This window comes from Delphinus delphis, chromosome 7 (genome assembly GCF_949987515.2).
Source record: "Delphinus delphis chromosome 7, mDelDel1.2, whole genome shotgun sequence".
Classification (NCBI taxonomy): domain Eukaryota; kingdom Metazoa; phylum Chordata; class Mammalia; order Artiodactyla; family Delphinidae; genus Delphinus; species Delphinus delphis.
This window is the reverse complement of record NC_082689.1, coordinates 26,280,701-26,299,557: the sequence shown is the minus strand read 5'-3', so window position 1 is coordinate 26,299,557 and position 18,857 is coordinate 26,280,701. Positions and strand designations below refer to the sequence as shown.

General features: G+C 36.6%; 1 protein-coding gene across 1 annotated transcript in view; it reads left to right on the top strand.

Annotated features, from left to right (window-relative positions):
* CPS1 (carbamoyl-phosphate synthase 1) overlaps window positions 1-18,857 on the top strand; it is a 142,292-nt gene that overhangs the window by 63,323 nt on the left and 60,112 nt on the right. Inside the window, exons 17-21 of the mRNA XM_060016165.1 lie at window positions 2,381-2,525; window positions 4,230-4,440; window positions 5,810-6,008; window positions 8,052-8,228; window positions 11,582-11,700. Of these exons, the coding sequence (XP_059872148.1) occupies window positions 2,381-2,525; window positions 4,230-4,440; window positions 5,810-6,008; window positions 8,052-8,228; window positions 11,582-11,700 (851 nt within the window). The remainder of the gene's footprint in view (window positions 1-2,380; window positions 2,526-4,229; window positions 4,441-5,809; window positions 6,009-8,051; window positions 8,229-11,581; window positions 11,701-18,857) is intronic.

The window sequence follows — 18,857 nt, the reverse complement described above, 5'->3', positions numbered from 1 at the left end:
CTCCCGGGGAAGTTGTCCCTGGATCCTGGGACCCTGGCAGTGGCGGGCTGCACAGGCTTCCGGGTGGGGAGGTGTGGAGAGTGACCTGTGCCACACAGGCTTCTTGGTGGCTGCAGAAGCAGCCTTAGTGTCTCATGCCCGTCTCTGGTGTCTGTGCTGATAGCCGCGGCTCGCGCCCGTCTCTGGAGCTCGTTTAGGTGGTGCTCTGAATCCCCTCTCCTCACGCACCCCAAAACAATGGTCTCTTGCCTCTTAGGCAGGTCCAGACTTTTTCTCGGACTCCCTCCCGGCTAGCTGTGGCGCACTAGCCCCCTTCAGGCTGCGTGAACACAGCCCTCTCCCTGGGGTCTGACCTCCGAAGCTCCAGCCTCAACTCCCAGCCCTGCCCGCCCCGGCGGGTGAGCAGACAAGCCTCTCGGGCTGGTGAGTGCTGGTCAGCACCGATCCTCTGTGCGGGAATCTCTCCGCTTTGCCCTCTGCACCCCTGTTCCTGCATTCTCCTCCGTCGCTCCCAAGCTTCCCCCTCGCCAGCCCCTGTCTCTTCCAGTGAAGGGGTTTCCTAGTGTGTGGAAACCTTTCCTCCTTCACAGCTCCCTCCCACTGGTGCAGGTCCCGTCCCTATTCTTTTGTCTCTGTTTTTTCTTTTGTCCTACCCAGATACTTGGGGAGTTTCTTGCCTTTTGGGAAGTCTGAGGTCTTCTGCCATAATTCAGTAGGTGTTCTGTAGGAGCTGTTCCACATGTATATGTATTTCTGATGTATTTGTAGGGAGGAAGGTGATCTCCACGTCTTACTCTTACGCCATCTTGTATGTCTCCCCCCAACAATGTTTTTAATATTAACAACCTCATTATTACTGTCAGTCGTGACCAATGTATACTTATTCTCAATTAAAAATGTATTTTTTTTTACAGTATAAAAAGCATTCTAAACACTCAGTCGTATAAAAATATTTACAATGAAGACAACTTTGGAATGGGATATTTTTAAATTATTTATATTCCTCTAAAATAGTTAGTAAGCCATTGAATGGTTTTCTTTGTTGAAACCCTAGCTTTTCATTTGAGAATAATGACTTGTATTGTTATATCCCAAGCTACCGCTTACTCTCTTGGGATTATATTTAGCATTATTAGAAACTGCATTAACCTGATCTAGGTCCCTAAATTAATCTTTGTATAAAATCTGAAACTTGAAAGAGAAAGAAGAAGCTGAGGCAGCAGGTGAAGATGATCTCAATAGTCCTTGTGTCCAGTCTACTCCATTAGAATGCAAAAGCCTTCCTCAGATTCATCTCCTTTGTTTCCCAGATTTTTTTTTTCTATTAGCAGGCTATCCTAATGACAAATAAATCATTATTAAATTGTTCACACTGGCTACAGAGTTTCCTAACCACTTTGAAAACCTCACCATGGGTAGCTGTGGAGACAAATGTGTTACATTTTGAAGTGCACATGCTGGAGCCTGTAGTGTTTGCTGAGGTTAAAAAAACAGTGTTGAGACCCATCATGGAATAACTTACATTGAGTTATTATTTCATTATGCTACCTGCTAATAATTTGAAAAAATTCAAATTACTTTCCCCAGTTGCTTTCTCTTACTTTCATTGCCATAAAAAATCAAATTTATTATGAGACAAAGGGACATTTCTGTCTTGGATTTTCAGCTACTAAATGTCCTAAGGTCGGAGACCATCTTTTTCAGATTTTGGGTTCAGCATTCTACCCACCAGGGGGTACAGAGTAAATAAGGAATGATAATTATACTAATTCATATCTGTTTAATCAGGCAGGCATGATATACGATTCAGTATTTAAGCACTTAGGCAGTGATTACCCATAATAATAGTCGTGTATGGTTCTTTTAATTCCCAAGTTTCATGTGCCATCTTGGCTAACTGTTTACAACCATCATCATCTCCTTTCTTCTCCTCATCAACATCAACTGACTTTTATTGTGTGTGTTCTTTACAAAGCACCCTCAGCTATTTTAGAGAAAGACAGAATCTTTAGACTTATTTTTCCATATTTATTTGCACTTATCACATCTCTGCTTTCACAGAAGCCTAGCTGCAAAAATAATTTCATTTCCCTTTGCCTGATTGCTCAATTATTTTCTCTTTTTCCTAAATTAGTTTGATTTAATGTCATATCAGCACTTTGAATGGCAAGACTCAATAATATAAATCAAGCATATTCACTGCAGAATGCTATTCCTAGTACCTCGCTGATTTTCCGACACATTGTGCCTTCTGCAGCATAGAGGAGGATGGAGACTAGGCAGTGCAGACCAGGATTTAGGCCAGGGCGCTTTGCCAAATAGCCACGTTAATGCTAGTGCCTTTCCTTACTCTTCGATGTCTTTTGTCACCAATTTCCAGGCCTTTGCTATGACCAACCAGATTCTGGTGGAGAGGTCAGTGACAGGTTGGAAAGAAATAGAATTTGAAGTGGTCCGAGATGCTGATGACAACTGTGTCACTGTCTGTAGCATGGAAAATGTTGATGCCATGGGCGTTCATACAGGTAGGCAAGAAATCTTCAAGCATTATGGTAATGGCTTCAGCTCATATCTCTGGTGGCTCATAGCAGTCTTTATTAAGTCCCTTTCTTTAAATTACTATTCTTAGCATACACATTAGTGATAAAATTGTACACATATATAGTATTTTACAGCATTGAAAATACTCTCATATTTAATTTGATCTTCACAAAAACCCTCTGAAGTAGGGCAGATATTATTATCCTGATTTCATTTGAAGAAGGAGTAGAATATAAGCAATGCTGTGAAGGTAAAATCTGTAAGACTTGGTGTTGAGAAGTAAGGCATGAGGTTAAGAAGGCTTGAAGCAGACTGGGTGTTAGTCACCAAGTGAATGAGAAAATAGCCACAGTAAATAGAAATAGGTGAAATAAATAGGTTTCTCAGGAAGGGAAACTGGTTAGACTAGAGGGCAAAGCTGATGACTTAGGATTTAGAAATGCTAAAGTTTAAAAGTGGGCGGAAATCTCAAGAAGAGGAGAATGTAGAGCTGGAACTCAGTAAAGAGGATAGAAATAAAGAAGTTGATGCAAGGTCATTGGAAGTCTTTGAATAAAGAAAATAGCAGAAGCTGGAAGCATAGACTGAGTATTCAAGGGCATAGGTGTAGAAGGAAAGAGAATAGGGTCAAGGACCATACCCTGGGAAACATTCAGATTTATAGGGCAGAAGAAAAAGGACAGATTGGTGTTGAAGAAAAAGAAGGGAATGATAGTTACCTTATAAGCCAATGCACAAAAATATTTTATAAAAGAGCTTTGGTTTTGACTGTAGCAAATACTATGAAAGGTCAAGAATGAAGATTTAATGTTGCTTTTGGATGTTCAAGAGGACAGTTTCAATGCAAAGTTGGTTATGTGAGCCGTATGGAAAGGAATTATATGACTATGAGTGATAAGAAGACCTGGTAGGGCTTCCCTGGTGGCGCAGTGGTTGAGAGTCCGCCTGCCGATGCAGGGGACGCGGGTTTGCGACCCGGTCCGGGAGGATCTCACATGCTGCAGAGCGGCTGGACCCGTGAGCCATGGCCGCTGAGCCTGCGCGTCCGGAGCCTGTGCTCCGCAGCGGGAGAGGCCACAGCGGTGAGAGGCCCACGTACCGCAAAAAAAAAAAACAAAAAAAAGAACTGGTAAATTTTCAAAAGGTTTAGTCATGTAAGGAATGAGAGAGATGGTTCTTATAACCATCTGGCAGTTCAGAGAGGGGCTCCTTGAGCCTGTAGTGATCTGAGCTTGTTTGTAGGCAGAAGGGATGGTGACTAAGGACTAAGAGATTGAAGATACAGGGGGCTATAATTGGAGAGAAGTGAGAAAATGGGAAGGGATGAGATTTAGAAAATTGATGGCTGAAGACGAGCTGATATTTTATGGAAGGAAGAACTTGAAAGCTAATTCATGAGACATAGAAGGGAAATTGAAGAAGTTAATGTCAATCCAGTAAGTAGATGACTAAGCCTTGATAGCTTCATGATCTTGGGAAAGCTTAGAGTGATTTCTGTAAATATGTCAGAGTAATACAGGTGAAACAATCAGAGGGAATGTGCCTTGTATGTGTTTCCCTAAGATAATTCTTTTCCCAGCAAACCCTCAGCCTGTTCTGTTTCTTGTGTCATGCAAATAGATTGTTAAGTTACTAAAGTTGGTTATTTAGATATGCTACCAAATAACAAGTGTTGCTTGGATGTACAGGTGATTCAGTTGTTGTGGCCCCTGCCCAGACGCTCTCCAATGCGGAGTTTCAGTTGTTGAGACGTGTTTCAATCAATGTCGTTCGCCACTTGGGCATTGTGGGTGAATGCAACATTCAGTTTGCCCTTCATCCTACCTCAATGGAATACTGCATCATTGAAGTGAATGCCAGACTGTCCCGAAGCTCTGCCCTGGCCTCAAAAGCTACTGGGTAAGGCCAGAACGATTGACCATGGGTTTGCAGATTGAACTGGAAAATTGAAAGCTAGTGGAAGAATGTGCTGCATTTGCAAACTATAGTCCCCATTTCTGTATGCTGACTCCCAGTCATGTCCTATGGACATGGTTATTAATGAGCTTGCCGCCAGATTGAGGCAAATGGTATTGCTAGCTGGCTTTGTTTGCTGGCTAATCATAAACTAATCAAGATCTGGGTGGTCAAAGCAGGCTGTGAAAAATCTGCTTCTTAATTGCACTTTGCAGATGTTGTTAAAAAGTACAAATTAATCCTTAATTTTAGTCCTTCACTGACTTTTTTAGGTATATAACAAATTTTGGACAAATAATAGAGTTCACTTGACTCAAGCATGCAATCACATTATTTTATTTTAGCAAAACTTCACAAGAGCAAACAACAGTAGCTTTTTTCTATAGGTAAATCTTGCAACTAAATAAATAAATTTGTATCTACTTAACAATTGCTAGCAAGCATGACTGGAAGGAACACTAATTAATATCTTTTGTTACTATTAATATCTTTAACATCTGGTATTTAAATTACATGATATTTAAAAAATATTTACCTCTCAAGCTATTTTTATGTAGCTAGACAGTGCTACATGGAGTGTGGAAGGAGTGATGAGCTAAACAAGAGTCAAGAGACCTGAGTTCTCCTTCTGGTCCTTCTACTAATTGTGGGACTTCGGATAAATCACTACTGTCTCTGTCAGTTCCTTCACCTCTTAGGTAGGGAAGTTGTACTAAAGGACTCATATGTAATTCTATAGTTCTGTGAATTAATTTTTCAAATACAATTACCCAAACTGACATTCCAGAAGAGTATGGTCAAGTTTCCAGAGTGTAAGTTGTGTAAGGAGCCCAAAGTTCAAGGATAATTTGGAAACAGAGCAAGGACCCAAACTTTCAAGGACTGCATTTTATGACCTTTACATACCCCATAGTACCAGCTAACTGCACCGTCTTCCTAGGTGCAGACATGTATATATTTTTATAAAAGAATATTTTGCAGATTCTTATCTTAGTGGAAATTATACACAAGTGAGTACTTTATTTCTCAAGGAAGCTATTGATTTTGGCTTGAAGAGGTGAAGGTTGGGAGTTGTAGCACTGCATGTCAGGCATAGACAGTGAACTCTTTTGTGATCTGTGCTTCTGTACTTTATCATGACTCACTTTATTTTATAAGGAGCTATTAAATTTTCATACAGAACTGAGAATCAGGTGTGTTTTATACCTTGATGTGAAATAATACCAGAATTTCTAAGAAAAACCAATTTATATTTTGAGCTGTTTTTAATACTTATTGCTGAAAGAAAAAAAAAATGTCTCCTCCTTTATAGCTACCCATTGGCATTCATTGCTGCAAAGATTGCCCTAGGAATTCCACTTCCAGAAATCAAGAACGTTGTATCAGGGAAAACATCAGCCTGCTTTGAACCGAGCCTGGATTACATGGTTACCAAGATTCCTCGCTGGGATCTTGATCGTTTTCACGGCACTTCTAGCCGAATCGGTAGCTCTATGAAAAGTGTAGGAGAGGTGAGTCCTTGGTTAATTCCTCTCTTTCATCCTTGTTCTCAGTTATTTTGTCCAACCCTAATGTCGTTGAAAGTCTTCAGTTTCCTTGGATACTGGGTTACTGATTGGAGGATACATATGAATTTCATTTCCTCCCTAGTGTTTCCACATAAGGCATAGCTGTTTTAAATCTTAATTTTTTTTATCATGCTTCAAGGTGCACAATAGAATTATAACTCAAATGCCAGGAAAAGTTTTGTTGGTGGTGTTTCTGCCAAATAAACAACTGTTATTTAGTTTACATTTCATGGAAAGATTCCCCTTTCACAATGTGCATGGGGAAATTTGTAGGCCAAAGAATATGAGATAATTTTGTAATGTGTTAATTTAGGGTTTATTATCCGAAAGGTTTTTGTCTTCAGTGAATATTTAACACTTTACATTTAGTTCAACTCAAGTTAGCAGACATTTCCTGAGTTCTTACTACATGCAAGACCCTGGGATGATAAATCAGTGAATAAGATGGAGATAATTGTGACATTATCTCCAGCTGGTGAGTTCAGAATATATTCACAGAACTAAATATAATATGAATTAAACTGTGGTAAAAGTTGGAATGCAGTGTTTATATGCAGGTGCTGTGAGAATGTAGTAGAATAGGGTCAGGGAAAGCCACAATAGATATTCCACTGAAAAATGGTGAAATCTTCACTTAATGAAAATGAAGTTTAATAATATAAAGTATTAAAAAGGACAAATTTTGAGCAAACACTGTTATGTATTCCTTTATTATTATGTTTACTTCTCTTTTATTGAATGTACTCCATATGCTATTATGTACAGTGTACTTTAATGAAAATTCATGGTGAATTACTTACAGAATTAGTTACTTTAGGGCCAACTCTTAAATATATAATACTTTAAAATTTTCTTAAATATTCCAAAAATATTTTCTTAATTTGATAGTGCCGTAAACTATCTTATATCTGGTACCCTCTCCTATGCTTAGGCTAGAAAATCTATGAATATATTGTCTAACTCTTCAAATACCACTATGCCTCATAAATTACGTATCTGAATTGGACTAATATTTTGTTTATCCCTGCTCTTGAGACTCTTCCCTTATTTCTAATTAAATTTGGAGCAGTGTGAAAAGGTTATCTGTTTGGCTTTAGTGATCTTTGTATATGTAGCTTGTCACGCAATTGACATGAAGATTTACTAAACTGACATTAATGAGAATTCAGGTCTGTTTGAGGCATCACAGAAGTTTACTGAAGGCAGTGTTATGACTGTTATTATTTTAAATTGTAGACCAAAAATGCATGGCAATCTATTATTCCATGGAAAGAATCAAAGACAGTATTTATTCACTGAAAATAACTGGGTAGGCTTCAAGGTTAATTTTAGTTCTCACTTGTAACTTGTCCAAACTAAATCACCACATGGTTTTCCTAATTGATTAGCATACAATCAGCTGCAAAGATTGTGGGACGACATGTTGAATTTGTCATGGGGAATTTAGTCTCCTATATTCAAAATCTGAATCTGTCAGTATTTGTTATGATTCTCAAGGTCCTATTAATATTAATGCTTAGCTATAAAGAAAGCCAACCTGTCTGGGATACTGACTGATACCCATTTAGAAATAGTTCTGTTTTTGTGTTAATATATGTCTGGTTTCTCTTCATTTGCTTTTTTATTCTAAAGGACATCTGCATGAAAGCAAGATCTTATTGAGGAAGGGTCTATGTTCTCTGGCCACAGATTCTTTCTTTTAATGCTATGGTCCAGAGCAAGTACAGGTGATTTCCTCATCAGTCTCAGCAAATCAAGCTAAATTCCCTAAGTGGTAAAAGAGTGACCTAATGATGTTAAAGGCTCATTACATCAAAACCACAGTAAAAAGGCAAGAAAGAAAAATAACTTAAATTTGAGTAGCATTCTTTTGATATATGTCTTGCTCCTAAGTCTTTTCTGAAAAATAGTCAACTTCTAGCTTTGTTACAAATTAAAAATATGCAAGCTCTTTTTAAAAATATGAGTCTTAAATGTGTATTACAGGTCATGGCTATTGGTCGCACCTTTGAGGAGAGTTTCCAGAAGGCTTTACGGATGTGCCACCCTTCTATAGCTGGTTTTACTTCCCGTCTCCCAATGAACAAAGAGTGGCCATCCAACATTGATCTCAGAAGAGAGCTGGCTGAACCATCCAGCACCCGCATCTATGCCATCGCCAAGGTAATATGTGACAAGGGGCGGAGAGCTACCCTTTTTTTTTCTTTCCCAGAATACAATCAGCTTGGACTTGAATGTAAAACTGAATCACAAAGTGGTCTTGAATTCAGGAATTTTTGGAAAATCTTTAATTCTCTTTAATAGTATCAAACTGGAGGTTTCTATGGACTTCATCAGATTATTCTATAGCTAATGAAAAATCACCCTTTTTTATTTTCACCTTAAGCCTGGACTTAAAGGGAACACTGCAGTTTTAAAGGATGATCACATAGATAAAATGTTCTTCCCTTTTAGTACATATATTATCAATACTCTTAAATGTTTGATAATATTGACTTATGATTTCCCATCACTCTCATTACTTGCTCATTGAAAATGTGTAAAATTATATTTTAGAAAGGAAGATGCGTAAAATGGTATCACTTAGTATGTCCTGCCTAAGACTCTAGAATAATCTTTATTTGATTCTTCTTCTGTGTTTAAACAACAAACTCTAAAGAACTTCCATGATTATAGGCTTTTCTATGTAATTATTTTATTGGTCTTACTTATAGAACAAAAAAGCCCCACATTTCTCACTTCCACCCACTAGTTCCCTTTACTGCAAATTAAATGCCATATTAATCTCCTTTCATGTTTACTATGCTTAGAGTTTTGAAGTTTTAGTTCATCTGATTTTATAAAAGGTGATTTGGGCAGCTGGGATCTGTCTGGTCAGAAATCCTTGAATTGCTTTTTGACATTTAAGGAAGGTTAGGTATTAATCCTCCAACAGTACCAAACCACACTGGAGCTACAAAGTCCTCTGACCATTTTATGTGTGTGTATGTACATGTGGAATGAGTTGATGAAAATATGAATTTTGTCTTTAAAAAGGGAATCTGTCTTTGTAACTTGTCTTTGTAGCAACAGAAAAATGCTGGTCTTTGTAATGACAGAAAAATGCTGTTAGTGATTTCGAACTCTGCAACTTTTATGCTCATATATAGAAGGAGGGGAGGGAATGTTTCCTTCATTGCATTTAATGTATTCTCCTCACCTTTATGGTTTCCAAATGCAGAATATTTCATTTCCATTGAAATTCTGAAGTAGTCTGAGAGATACTAGTATTTTTTGATGGACATTTCTCAAAGTTGACTTTCAAGGGAATAGAGAATTAACATTTTTCCATGGTGGTGGGAGTGATATTAGTAATGAGAGGTCATTCTAGAAAACCGTTTCACCTTCCTTATTGTTCTTATTTCAGTCTTTCGTTTAAAAAGCAACCTACAACATTCATACATGTGTATATATGTGTATGTGTGTGTCTGTATGTATACATATAATTTTTTTTTCCAGACAAAGGACAGTAAATAGATTTTTTCCTTGAGTCTAGTCATCATACTTCTGCCATTTTGAGGTGGATGAACAAGGGAAGTATTTCCAGGTTCCCAGTGAGGCTGTAAAACTCAAGCGTATCGCTCATTCTTTTCTAACAGACTTATAAGGATGAGAATTCAGGGAAAATGTGTGGAGATTCTTTCTTGCACAGAGTATGAGCAAGAAGTGCAGGGTCTGAGGTATAAATTATTGCCTGCCAGCGTGCTGGGAGAAGGAACTGATTTCTGTTTGTTAGAGGTCATCATTACTGTTCATTTCCACAGCAACCAGGAACTTGGTGATTTTGACAAAGAGTGTGAGGAGTGTGGTGGGCTGAAGGGGGAAAAGAATGAAGGGAGTGAGTAAATCTTTGCTCGCTTTCATAATTCTTAGAAAGGGCAACTTGCTCTGAGGTCTGATTTTTGCAGCAGTCTTATTTCAGGATGACTGGATCATCACCTCTTTTGATTTGGGGAGAATACAGGGCATTATTTTTGATTTGGGGAACGTTAGAGTAACCTCCAACTTGTTTGGGGTCATTACGAACTTCATTACGGCTGTGTGACATAGCAAAGCTGCAGCTCTTGAAAGACCGGCAGGATCTTGCTTTCTGTTCAGAACTGTGGATGTGATTCTAGTTGTCCTTCCTCACAGTAAAATGACTGCAGATTCTAGGTCCTTCATCAGTCGCAGGGTAATTACTGTGTGCGATTGTGTGAAAATGTCCTTTGGTCTATCAGAAGTGTCACTAACGACCTTAAGGTTCTATTCCCCTCACAGTGTTGATGGTCAAAGAGCCAATTGTCCCTTTAATCCCTTGGCAAATAAGGCATAATATTAAGTCCTTGGGAACCTGGCTATAGTTATAGGGAGAATTAAACAAAAAAACATAAATAGACTTACGAAACGAATATGTCTTTCAGTATTCACATTAGATGTCATTTTATTCTAGTCAATAGAATTATGAGCTATATTGTTTCTCAACATGTATGATGATGGTCTCTCTGATACCAGAAATAAGTAAAAGTTTTAGGAAAATTAAGCTCCTTGGTTGAAATATAACAGCAGTTATTAGTTACATATATTTCCTAATGGTATTTAAAAATATAGTGTGCCATAATAAAATATGTTGTTTTGAAATATTTGATTATCATTTTTCATTGAGTATAAATATTATCTAAACATAGAAAAGAATAAGAGTAGGCATCTTTTGACTATGAAGGTTTTGGTTTTGAGAGTTTATCTCTTCTTTCAGCTGCCTTTTGTACTCAGCTTAATGACCCATAGCTGTAATTTTACTTTTGAGAAATTGCTAAACTAAGCTTGAGGAAAAAGCTGAGCTGCCTATCAGAACAGAAGTTATTACTACATTGTTTTGGAATATATTAGGATTTTGTAAAATGCCTGTCTTAGCACGAAAGTCACAGTAACTGATTCAAAATAATTTTTTGTTTGAAGTCTTCTGTGAGGTAATATTTGAGAGAAATAACACCAAGCCAAATGTGATCCATAAATTCTCAATGACTGGTTGGTGTGAATATGGAATGAAGTGATAAAAATATGCTAAATATGCTAAAGGGTAATTATCCAAAATACAAGTTAAACGATCATTATATTGATTCTACATGTTCTTACCAATTTGGCATAACTATAGTTTCAAGAGATTCTCTTTAATGCCAAAAAGATATACCAGATTTAGAATATAATTGGTAACACAGTCATATAAAAAGCAGGGAAGCAGAGCCTGTTACAGGAATTTTTCTGAGCACACACTACTCTGATTAACTCAGAGTACCTCCTGTTCATGCCATTTGTGGATATAGTTGGCAGTATCTGTAAGTTTATTGGGAGGAACGTCAATGATGTGATATCAGTTTCATTCTCAGTCTATAGCCTCAGGCTCTCTTAACATGGAGAGGAATGGCTGCTATGTTTTCAACCAAATAAGACCTTTATAAGATATTTGCCAAAGAAAGCATCTCTTCTCCTTTTGGCAGGCCTTGGAAGACAATGTGTCCCTGGATGAGATTATGAAGCTCACATCCATTGACAAGTGGTTTTTGTATAAGATGCGTGACATTTTAAGCATGGAAAAGACACTAAAAGGGCTCAACAGGTAAGGCACTTGTGCTCTGATTCACTCCAGGTATCTTCTGTGCAGTTTTGTCTTCCTCTTACCCTTACACATTTGGCCAAAATTCTGCTTCAATGAAGTAAATAGTGCCAATGCTGCAAAGCAATAGCCATAACCAGAAGAAATGGCAGTTTTTAGACGTTTACCTTTTTAAAGGCATCTATTAATAATTTTAATTGTCTTCTACCCCTGCCCTACCCTTGACAGAAACATAGTGATGTTTTTATTAGGTCTTCTGAATTTACAAAAATTGGTGTACATTTATGGATTGATGTGCTATTTAATTACCAGACATTACCTAGATTTAAATTTTATTAATCAATAATGAAATGAATACTATTTCTGTTTTCTGTACATTTTCCAAGTTCTGAAGTCTATTCTTCTCTTTTAATATCAACCTACGTATTGCTGTGTATTGATGAGCAAACATATTCCTCTTGCATTCTACTGATATTTTTAACACTGGGACATCCAGTTCAGCATACAAATAAGCCACATTCAAATTTTTGTTAATAGACCCTTTACCTCTCACTAATTTGCATTTTTATCTCCTTTATGGCCAATTATTTTAAAAATTTGATTTCATGTTCAGAACATTCCTATAATGTCAGTGTTTTAAAATCTACTTTTTTCTATTTTCTGAGAAGATCGTTTTTTGAGGTAGCTCAGGCATATGAAGTCACAGATAGGTTTTAAACTTGGATCTGTGATAACAGGAACATGTATTACCAGTTTAAGAAAGACAGTGTATTTCTCTTTAGCTTCTCCTCTTTAAGAGGGCTTTGAAATACACTACTACTGGAAAGAAATCTCACCTACAAGCCTAGGCACATGTTTAGAGAGGGAAAAATTTTGTTTTGCAGAAATTATTCTCAAATGATTTTAGTAAATGTAGAAAAATTAATTGCTTAAAATGTTGCAAACAGTGGAAGCTCTCAGTGACTGGATTTCTCGACTATTTAGAAACTGCAACATATAATTGGGTTACTGGGTTTACTTAATCAAAATGTACACAAACCGGGCACTTGCTTCTCTTTTTGAGCAGAAGGAGGTTCTTTTTCATCTATTCAACAATCACCCACAACAAATGCTTGGTTTTGAAAATGGGGGACTCCAATCTGCCAGAAATGAAACTAGCTGTAGTTGCTTGTAAGTCATCCTTTGTAGTGATCATATAAAATGAACAGTAGGTAGAAGTTAAGAATCGAGCCTATACATTCGTCTTAGAATTTTGCTGACTTGAGGTTTCCTTTCTTGGTTTATGTTGCCAGCAGAACTTCTATGTTGAATTATAGTCTGTTCCACTGTTTTCAGTTTCAGACAACTGATTTCAAATGCCTGTGAAACCATTCCAATTAAACCACATGAGGGTGCTAGAAACTTACAGTATGCCAACCGTAGCAGTGGAGGAGTCCTGGGGTGAAAAACAGCAGATGTTATTGTGATTTAAATTTCCACTTGATATCCATTCTGATTTTTGGACAAATTCAATGTTTTAATTGAATAGTTTTTGTTACAAACAGAAGGCAGGTTGAAATTCTAACTAAGCAGAAATAAGTGTATATTGATAGTGAAAAAGCTGTTTGGAGGATTATTAGAACGACTCACAGTCGTAGATCACTTACAACATCGTTCTGACTTCAACATTTCATTGCATTTTTTGCTGTTAATTTGACATTTTAAAATAAAGTCTCCATTTTCTGGCATAAGTATAATTGTAAATAGAGATTTTTCTATTGTTCATAATCATCTACAATAAAAACTTTTTATATACAACTTAATAATTTAAAAGATTCTAAAACATAATACTTAACAATTGTCTCTTGCTTCAAGACCTCAACAGAGGATTTATGGTGTTAGTAAACCTAAACTCTGAACTTATTATTATCTGATGGACACTTTACGTCCTTTTTTTTTTGAGTATCTTAGATGCACACATAGCAATTCAATAATGACTGTTATTTAGAGGTGTTGGATAAATAGAATAAGAACAGATGGCTACTGAAGCCCCCTGTCTCAGTCATTCTGTGGCACATTGGGATCTGAAGTTGAAAGGATATTGCAACTGATGGTGGGTGAGTGCAGGACTTACATTTGTTTGTTTGTTTGTTTTTGCCCTATTTTGATTATCTTCATGATTAGCCTGGATTATGACATCTTCTGCTTTTTATCAGTTTCTAAATATCCAGAGAGGCTTGGTCATCGAGGCAGATACTGCTCCAACAGTAATAGCTATCTAATAACAGTTGGCATTATATGGTTGAGTTATATATTGGAGGAAGGTTAAGGTCAGCTGGTTCTTTTTTATCTGTGATTTGTTTCAAAATTTCAACTGCTCCCACGTTCGAAAGGCTGACTTTAGATGTAGACCCAGGAAGTAGCTATTTATTTGGTCTGATTTGGGCCAACCCCCAAATTCTCTTGCCTGAGCATGTCTCTGGTACCAATGTGCCCAGGTCCCTTTGCAATTTTCTTATAAGTCCCTGGGAAAATGGGCAGTGGGGATCTTAATTAGGAGAAAGGAGAAACTTAAAGAGAGGGTAAAGTGTAGAATGCTAGACGTGGGTTAAGTTTCACCTGGTTCCTTCCTGTGTGCTGGAAGGAGCACAGGCTATGGAGCCAGTCAGATATGTGGGTGCACAGTATTACCAACTGCAGCATCATGGGCACGTCACCTCCCTCACTTCTCCAACCTCACGTGCTTCCTGCTAATGTCTCCTTTATAGTTTTGTTGTGGAGTTTAAATGATATAAATGCAAAGGACCCTTGGCACATGATGAGTGTCCAAGAAAGTTTTCTCTTCTTCCCCCTGAAAATGAAAGTGCCACTTGTTATACTGATATATGCATTTTAAGACTCATTTTCAGAGTCACGATTTGCATTTGCATATATATTTTGCAATGTATCATTTCTTAATTTTCTTTATGATGCATTGTCACTTATTTTAATACCAGACCTATTTTTTTAAAATAAGAAAGCAATGATAGCTAGTGATACAAATGCCATTCTTATCAAAAGATCAATAGCACTCCGTTATAATAATGAACAAAAATTCCCACTTTACAGTTGTTAATCATGCTAAAATTCTTCTAAAATGCAATAAATACATTCACTAGCAGAAGATGAGAATAGCACTTAGATTGATGGCAGTCTATTACTTGTATTTATATATAGTCACCCGAAATGAAATCCAGAATTTGACTTCCAAATAGAATATACCCACGTATTAGGTGTATATGTGAATGTCCACAGACTGGAGTAGAGAAAAGAAAACAATGATTGTAACAAGGTTAGCATTATGGAAATAACGGATGAGTTTTACATGTCTATGAGAAAGTAGAAATTACAGTTTTCTCACTTCCTTGAAGGGTGGAGATAAACATGTTTCTTGTTGAGGATGAAGTATGAAATCCCGTCTTCTTCAGGGTGATGGGCCAAGTTAGACAGGTGTTAGAATAATCAACTCAGTATCCCTCAGCATCCCAGCTCTGAGTGCTTGCTTCCATCAGAACTCAGTTTGTTATCTTCAATACATGATCATAGCAATGGCAACCCTCTGGAAACTTCCAGAGCAATAGCCATTCTTACCAACTTAGGTGTTAATCATTATTCAGACAGCTTCAGCAAAGAATTTCTCTTCTATACTTTGGTTCACTGACTTTCTCTTTTTCTTCTTAAACTGTTTATTGCTTCCCGAGGGCATGCTAGGAAAGTTGACTGTCCTAGGCAGTTCCCCAAATTTATAAGCTAGTGTAGTGGAATGAATCGATCTAGAGTGATAACATATTTCACTTTGGATTTCTTTAGGTTTTGAAAAGTTTCTCTTTACTCAATGTGATGTGAGTTGTATCATGGAGGATTCCAATGCCTATTATGCATATGCATTGGGATTCGTATGTTTGATCTATTAACCTCACATTACCAGATCACTTTGCAAGTAGTTTAGGAAAATTGAGCTTGTCAGAATTTTCAGTGTAATTGCAACATTTTCAAAAGCTCTCTTCATTGGCCTTCACTACCAAGCTATCCAGACTTTAGTGTATCTCTTTTCCCCATACTCACTCATCTTACCAACATTGACTCTTTTACACATAATGCTCCTCCCATATAGCATTTTCACTAGAAGAAAAATGCATTTATTTTGGTCTATTAAAAATTACAGAAGTCTTACCTCTAATCCTTTCCTCCATTAGTCCATAGACAGATTCAATTCTAGTCACGCAAATAAAACTGGATTGGAGGACAGAAGCACAGGTAGTATAAGTTAAACAGATAAATATGTCAAATGTCTTTATCAGCTAGGTTCTCTTGATATAGCTGGTTCTCTAAAGTAAAAAAAGAATGGGTAATCGAGCTCTATGTGTTAATACAGAAACTTGAATTTTGATTCCATCAAACGCCTTCCAGGTGTAAGATAATGATCAACGAATTTATTGACTACATATCAGGCACTGTTCTAATTGCATTATTTCATTTAATCCTTACCACAACCTAAGAAAGTCAGTAATTATCCCAATTTTATAGGTAGTAAACTGAGGTTCTGAGATATTTAGCAATGTCCTTGATATCACATGCTAATAAATGACAGAATTGAGATCAAACCTGAGCAGGACTCTGGAGCCTAGGATGTTTTATATTTAAACCCTATACACATGCACACACACACACACACACACACACATATATATATATTTAGGGATGTGGAAAGGTGGAAAGGTGAATTATATAACATCTGGAGGAAATCAAACTACATGTAGTAGACACTTCCAGCATAGTGACAGTATTTAATAAAGCGATGATAGTCCCATCATCATAGAACTAGCACATTTGATAAAGGTTTCAACAATATTAGTAATAAATAGATAAGCACAGGTACAAAAATATCACAGTTGAACCCCTTTCACTATAAGTAAGGAAGTTAGTCAACTGTAGTAAATCTTCTTTGTGGGCAAGAACTATTTAAAGACACGACACCCCAAACCTTTTTATTTATAATATCAAGTTGGATTAACAATTTTAGATTGAAAGACAGTCATGATACTTAAAAAAAAAAAACCAACCTGAATATGCAAGAAAAAATGTGAATATGCTAATTACCAGCTTTGAGCACCTGCCTATCTTCTGCCTATAACTCTTTTTTACATTTTTTTTCTTTATTTTAATTTTTAGTTTCTTTTGCTATTTCTGACTGACATGTGTAGCTGAAGAACTTTATTATACCTGCCTAAGTCGTATAATTTTGCTCTTTTACTGACTGGAACTAAGTTGAATTAAGTTTTGAATCCTTCTTTCAGTGATTAGCTTAAAGAAGGCAGCCATCCACTGCTTGTGCTGTACCACGTTAAATCACCAAATGGAAAGTTTCCACCCGTTATGATGACTGCTTGTTCTTTTGCATTTCATTCAATTTGGGCAGTTTTCCCAGTATGGTCCATTTTGCTCTCTGGTGTTTTTTTTGCACAATGCTGCTATTTATGTTAGCAACATAATGCTTGACTGTTTAAAAGGACTCTGTTTTCATCCATTTTAGATGTTCAAAAGTAGGGGATATGACCACTGTGATACAGTTTACACCGTATATGTGGCTAAGTTTGGGGGCACCATATATGTGGCTAAGTTTTGGATTTATTTCTCTATTAATGATTGATATAAATTTAATTTACTATGGATTAATATGCAAGTTATTCAGAAATTGCTTTTGTCCACTATTCTGTAGGCTCATATGTTGTTTTTTTTAACTTTTAATTCTGATAATATTAATATTAATATTCTCTTCCCCCTTCACTGCCACTTATTGCTACAATGTAGTAAAAAAAGAGGAAGGTGTGCTTTTGAAGGGCCTAATTTTCATCTGAACATCACTATGTTCAACGTGATAAACTACATCCATTGGTGAGGGCTGAAAAGTCATAGGTGAGCCTATAGCTTAGGAAAACAATCTGGGGCAAGCCTGGTGAGTTCCACTTGGGCATTCAAGTGCTAAATTGAGCTCAGTAAAGTTGGCCATTTCCCTGCAGCCACAAACTTCTGGCAGATGTAATAATGCAGGTGTCACCTTAGCTGGAACACTCCCTTTGAATGTCCTCTCCTACACACGTTAGTTTCTATTGACTTATTTAACTTGTTCAGGAGGCGTGGCAAAACCAGACAAGAACGTTTTGTGCTTGTATTTGATTGAAGTTTTCTAGGGAAAAGTGTCACCTAAAAGTCATTAAAACTTAGGCATAACTACTATGTATACAACAGATAACTAATGAGAACCTATTGTTTAGCACAGGGAACTCTACTCAATAATCTGTGGTGACCTAACTGGAAGGAAACCAAAAAAAGGTGGATATATGTATATGTATAGCTGATTCACTTTGCTGTACAGCAGAAACTAACACAACATTGTAAAGCAGCTATACGCCAATAAAAATTTAAAAAAACACCAAAACTTAAGCTTAAGACAGAGAAGGATCAGTACTTTACTTTCTAATGATAATTTATACTTTTTGGTAGAAAAAATTAAAAGTAATCATTTAGCCTTAAAGGGTGTTTAATATAGAAGCAATTTAGAGAAAAATATACATTTCACTATATATAATGTATAATCACATGTTATAATTTTTATGATCCTTTACTATGATATATGCTTGTGATACCATTTGTTGTTTTCTCCACCCCAGTCTGTGGACCTTCATATATATATGAACATATATATATATATATATACACACACATACATACACACACACTAATGAATGTATGTGTGTGTGTATATATATATACACACTAAGTGTTTGGGTGTTTATTATTTTGAATGTAGAATGAGAATAGAGATGGTTGGACACTTTAGTGGAACCCATTGATCTGATTTGCAGAAAATAGGTTATGTCCTCTGACTTCACTATCAACTCACACTATATTTCTAAGTCTCAGTTTCACCCTAGTTTAAAAAATATATATTCTCTTATTTTACTAGTTAGCCATGCTTCTAAGCTGAATATATATTATATATAAAGTAATTGACTCTAAAGGAAAACAATTTTATTAGTTACTACATATTAGTATCCTATGGTTTGTCTTCATACCCTAAACCATTTATCTAATAAACCTCTTCACGAATACTAAATATTGGACCTTACATAAAAAGGTTA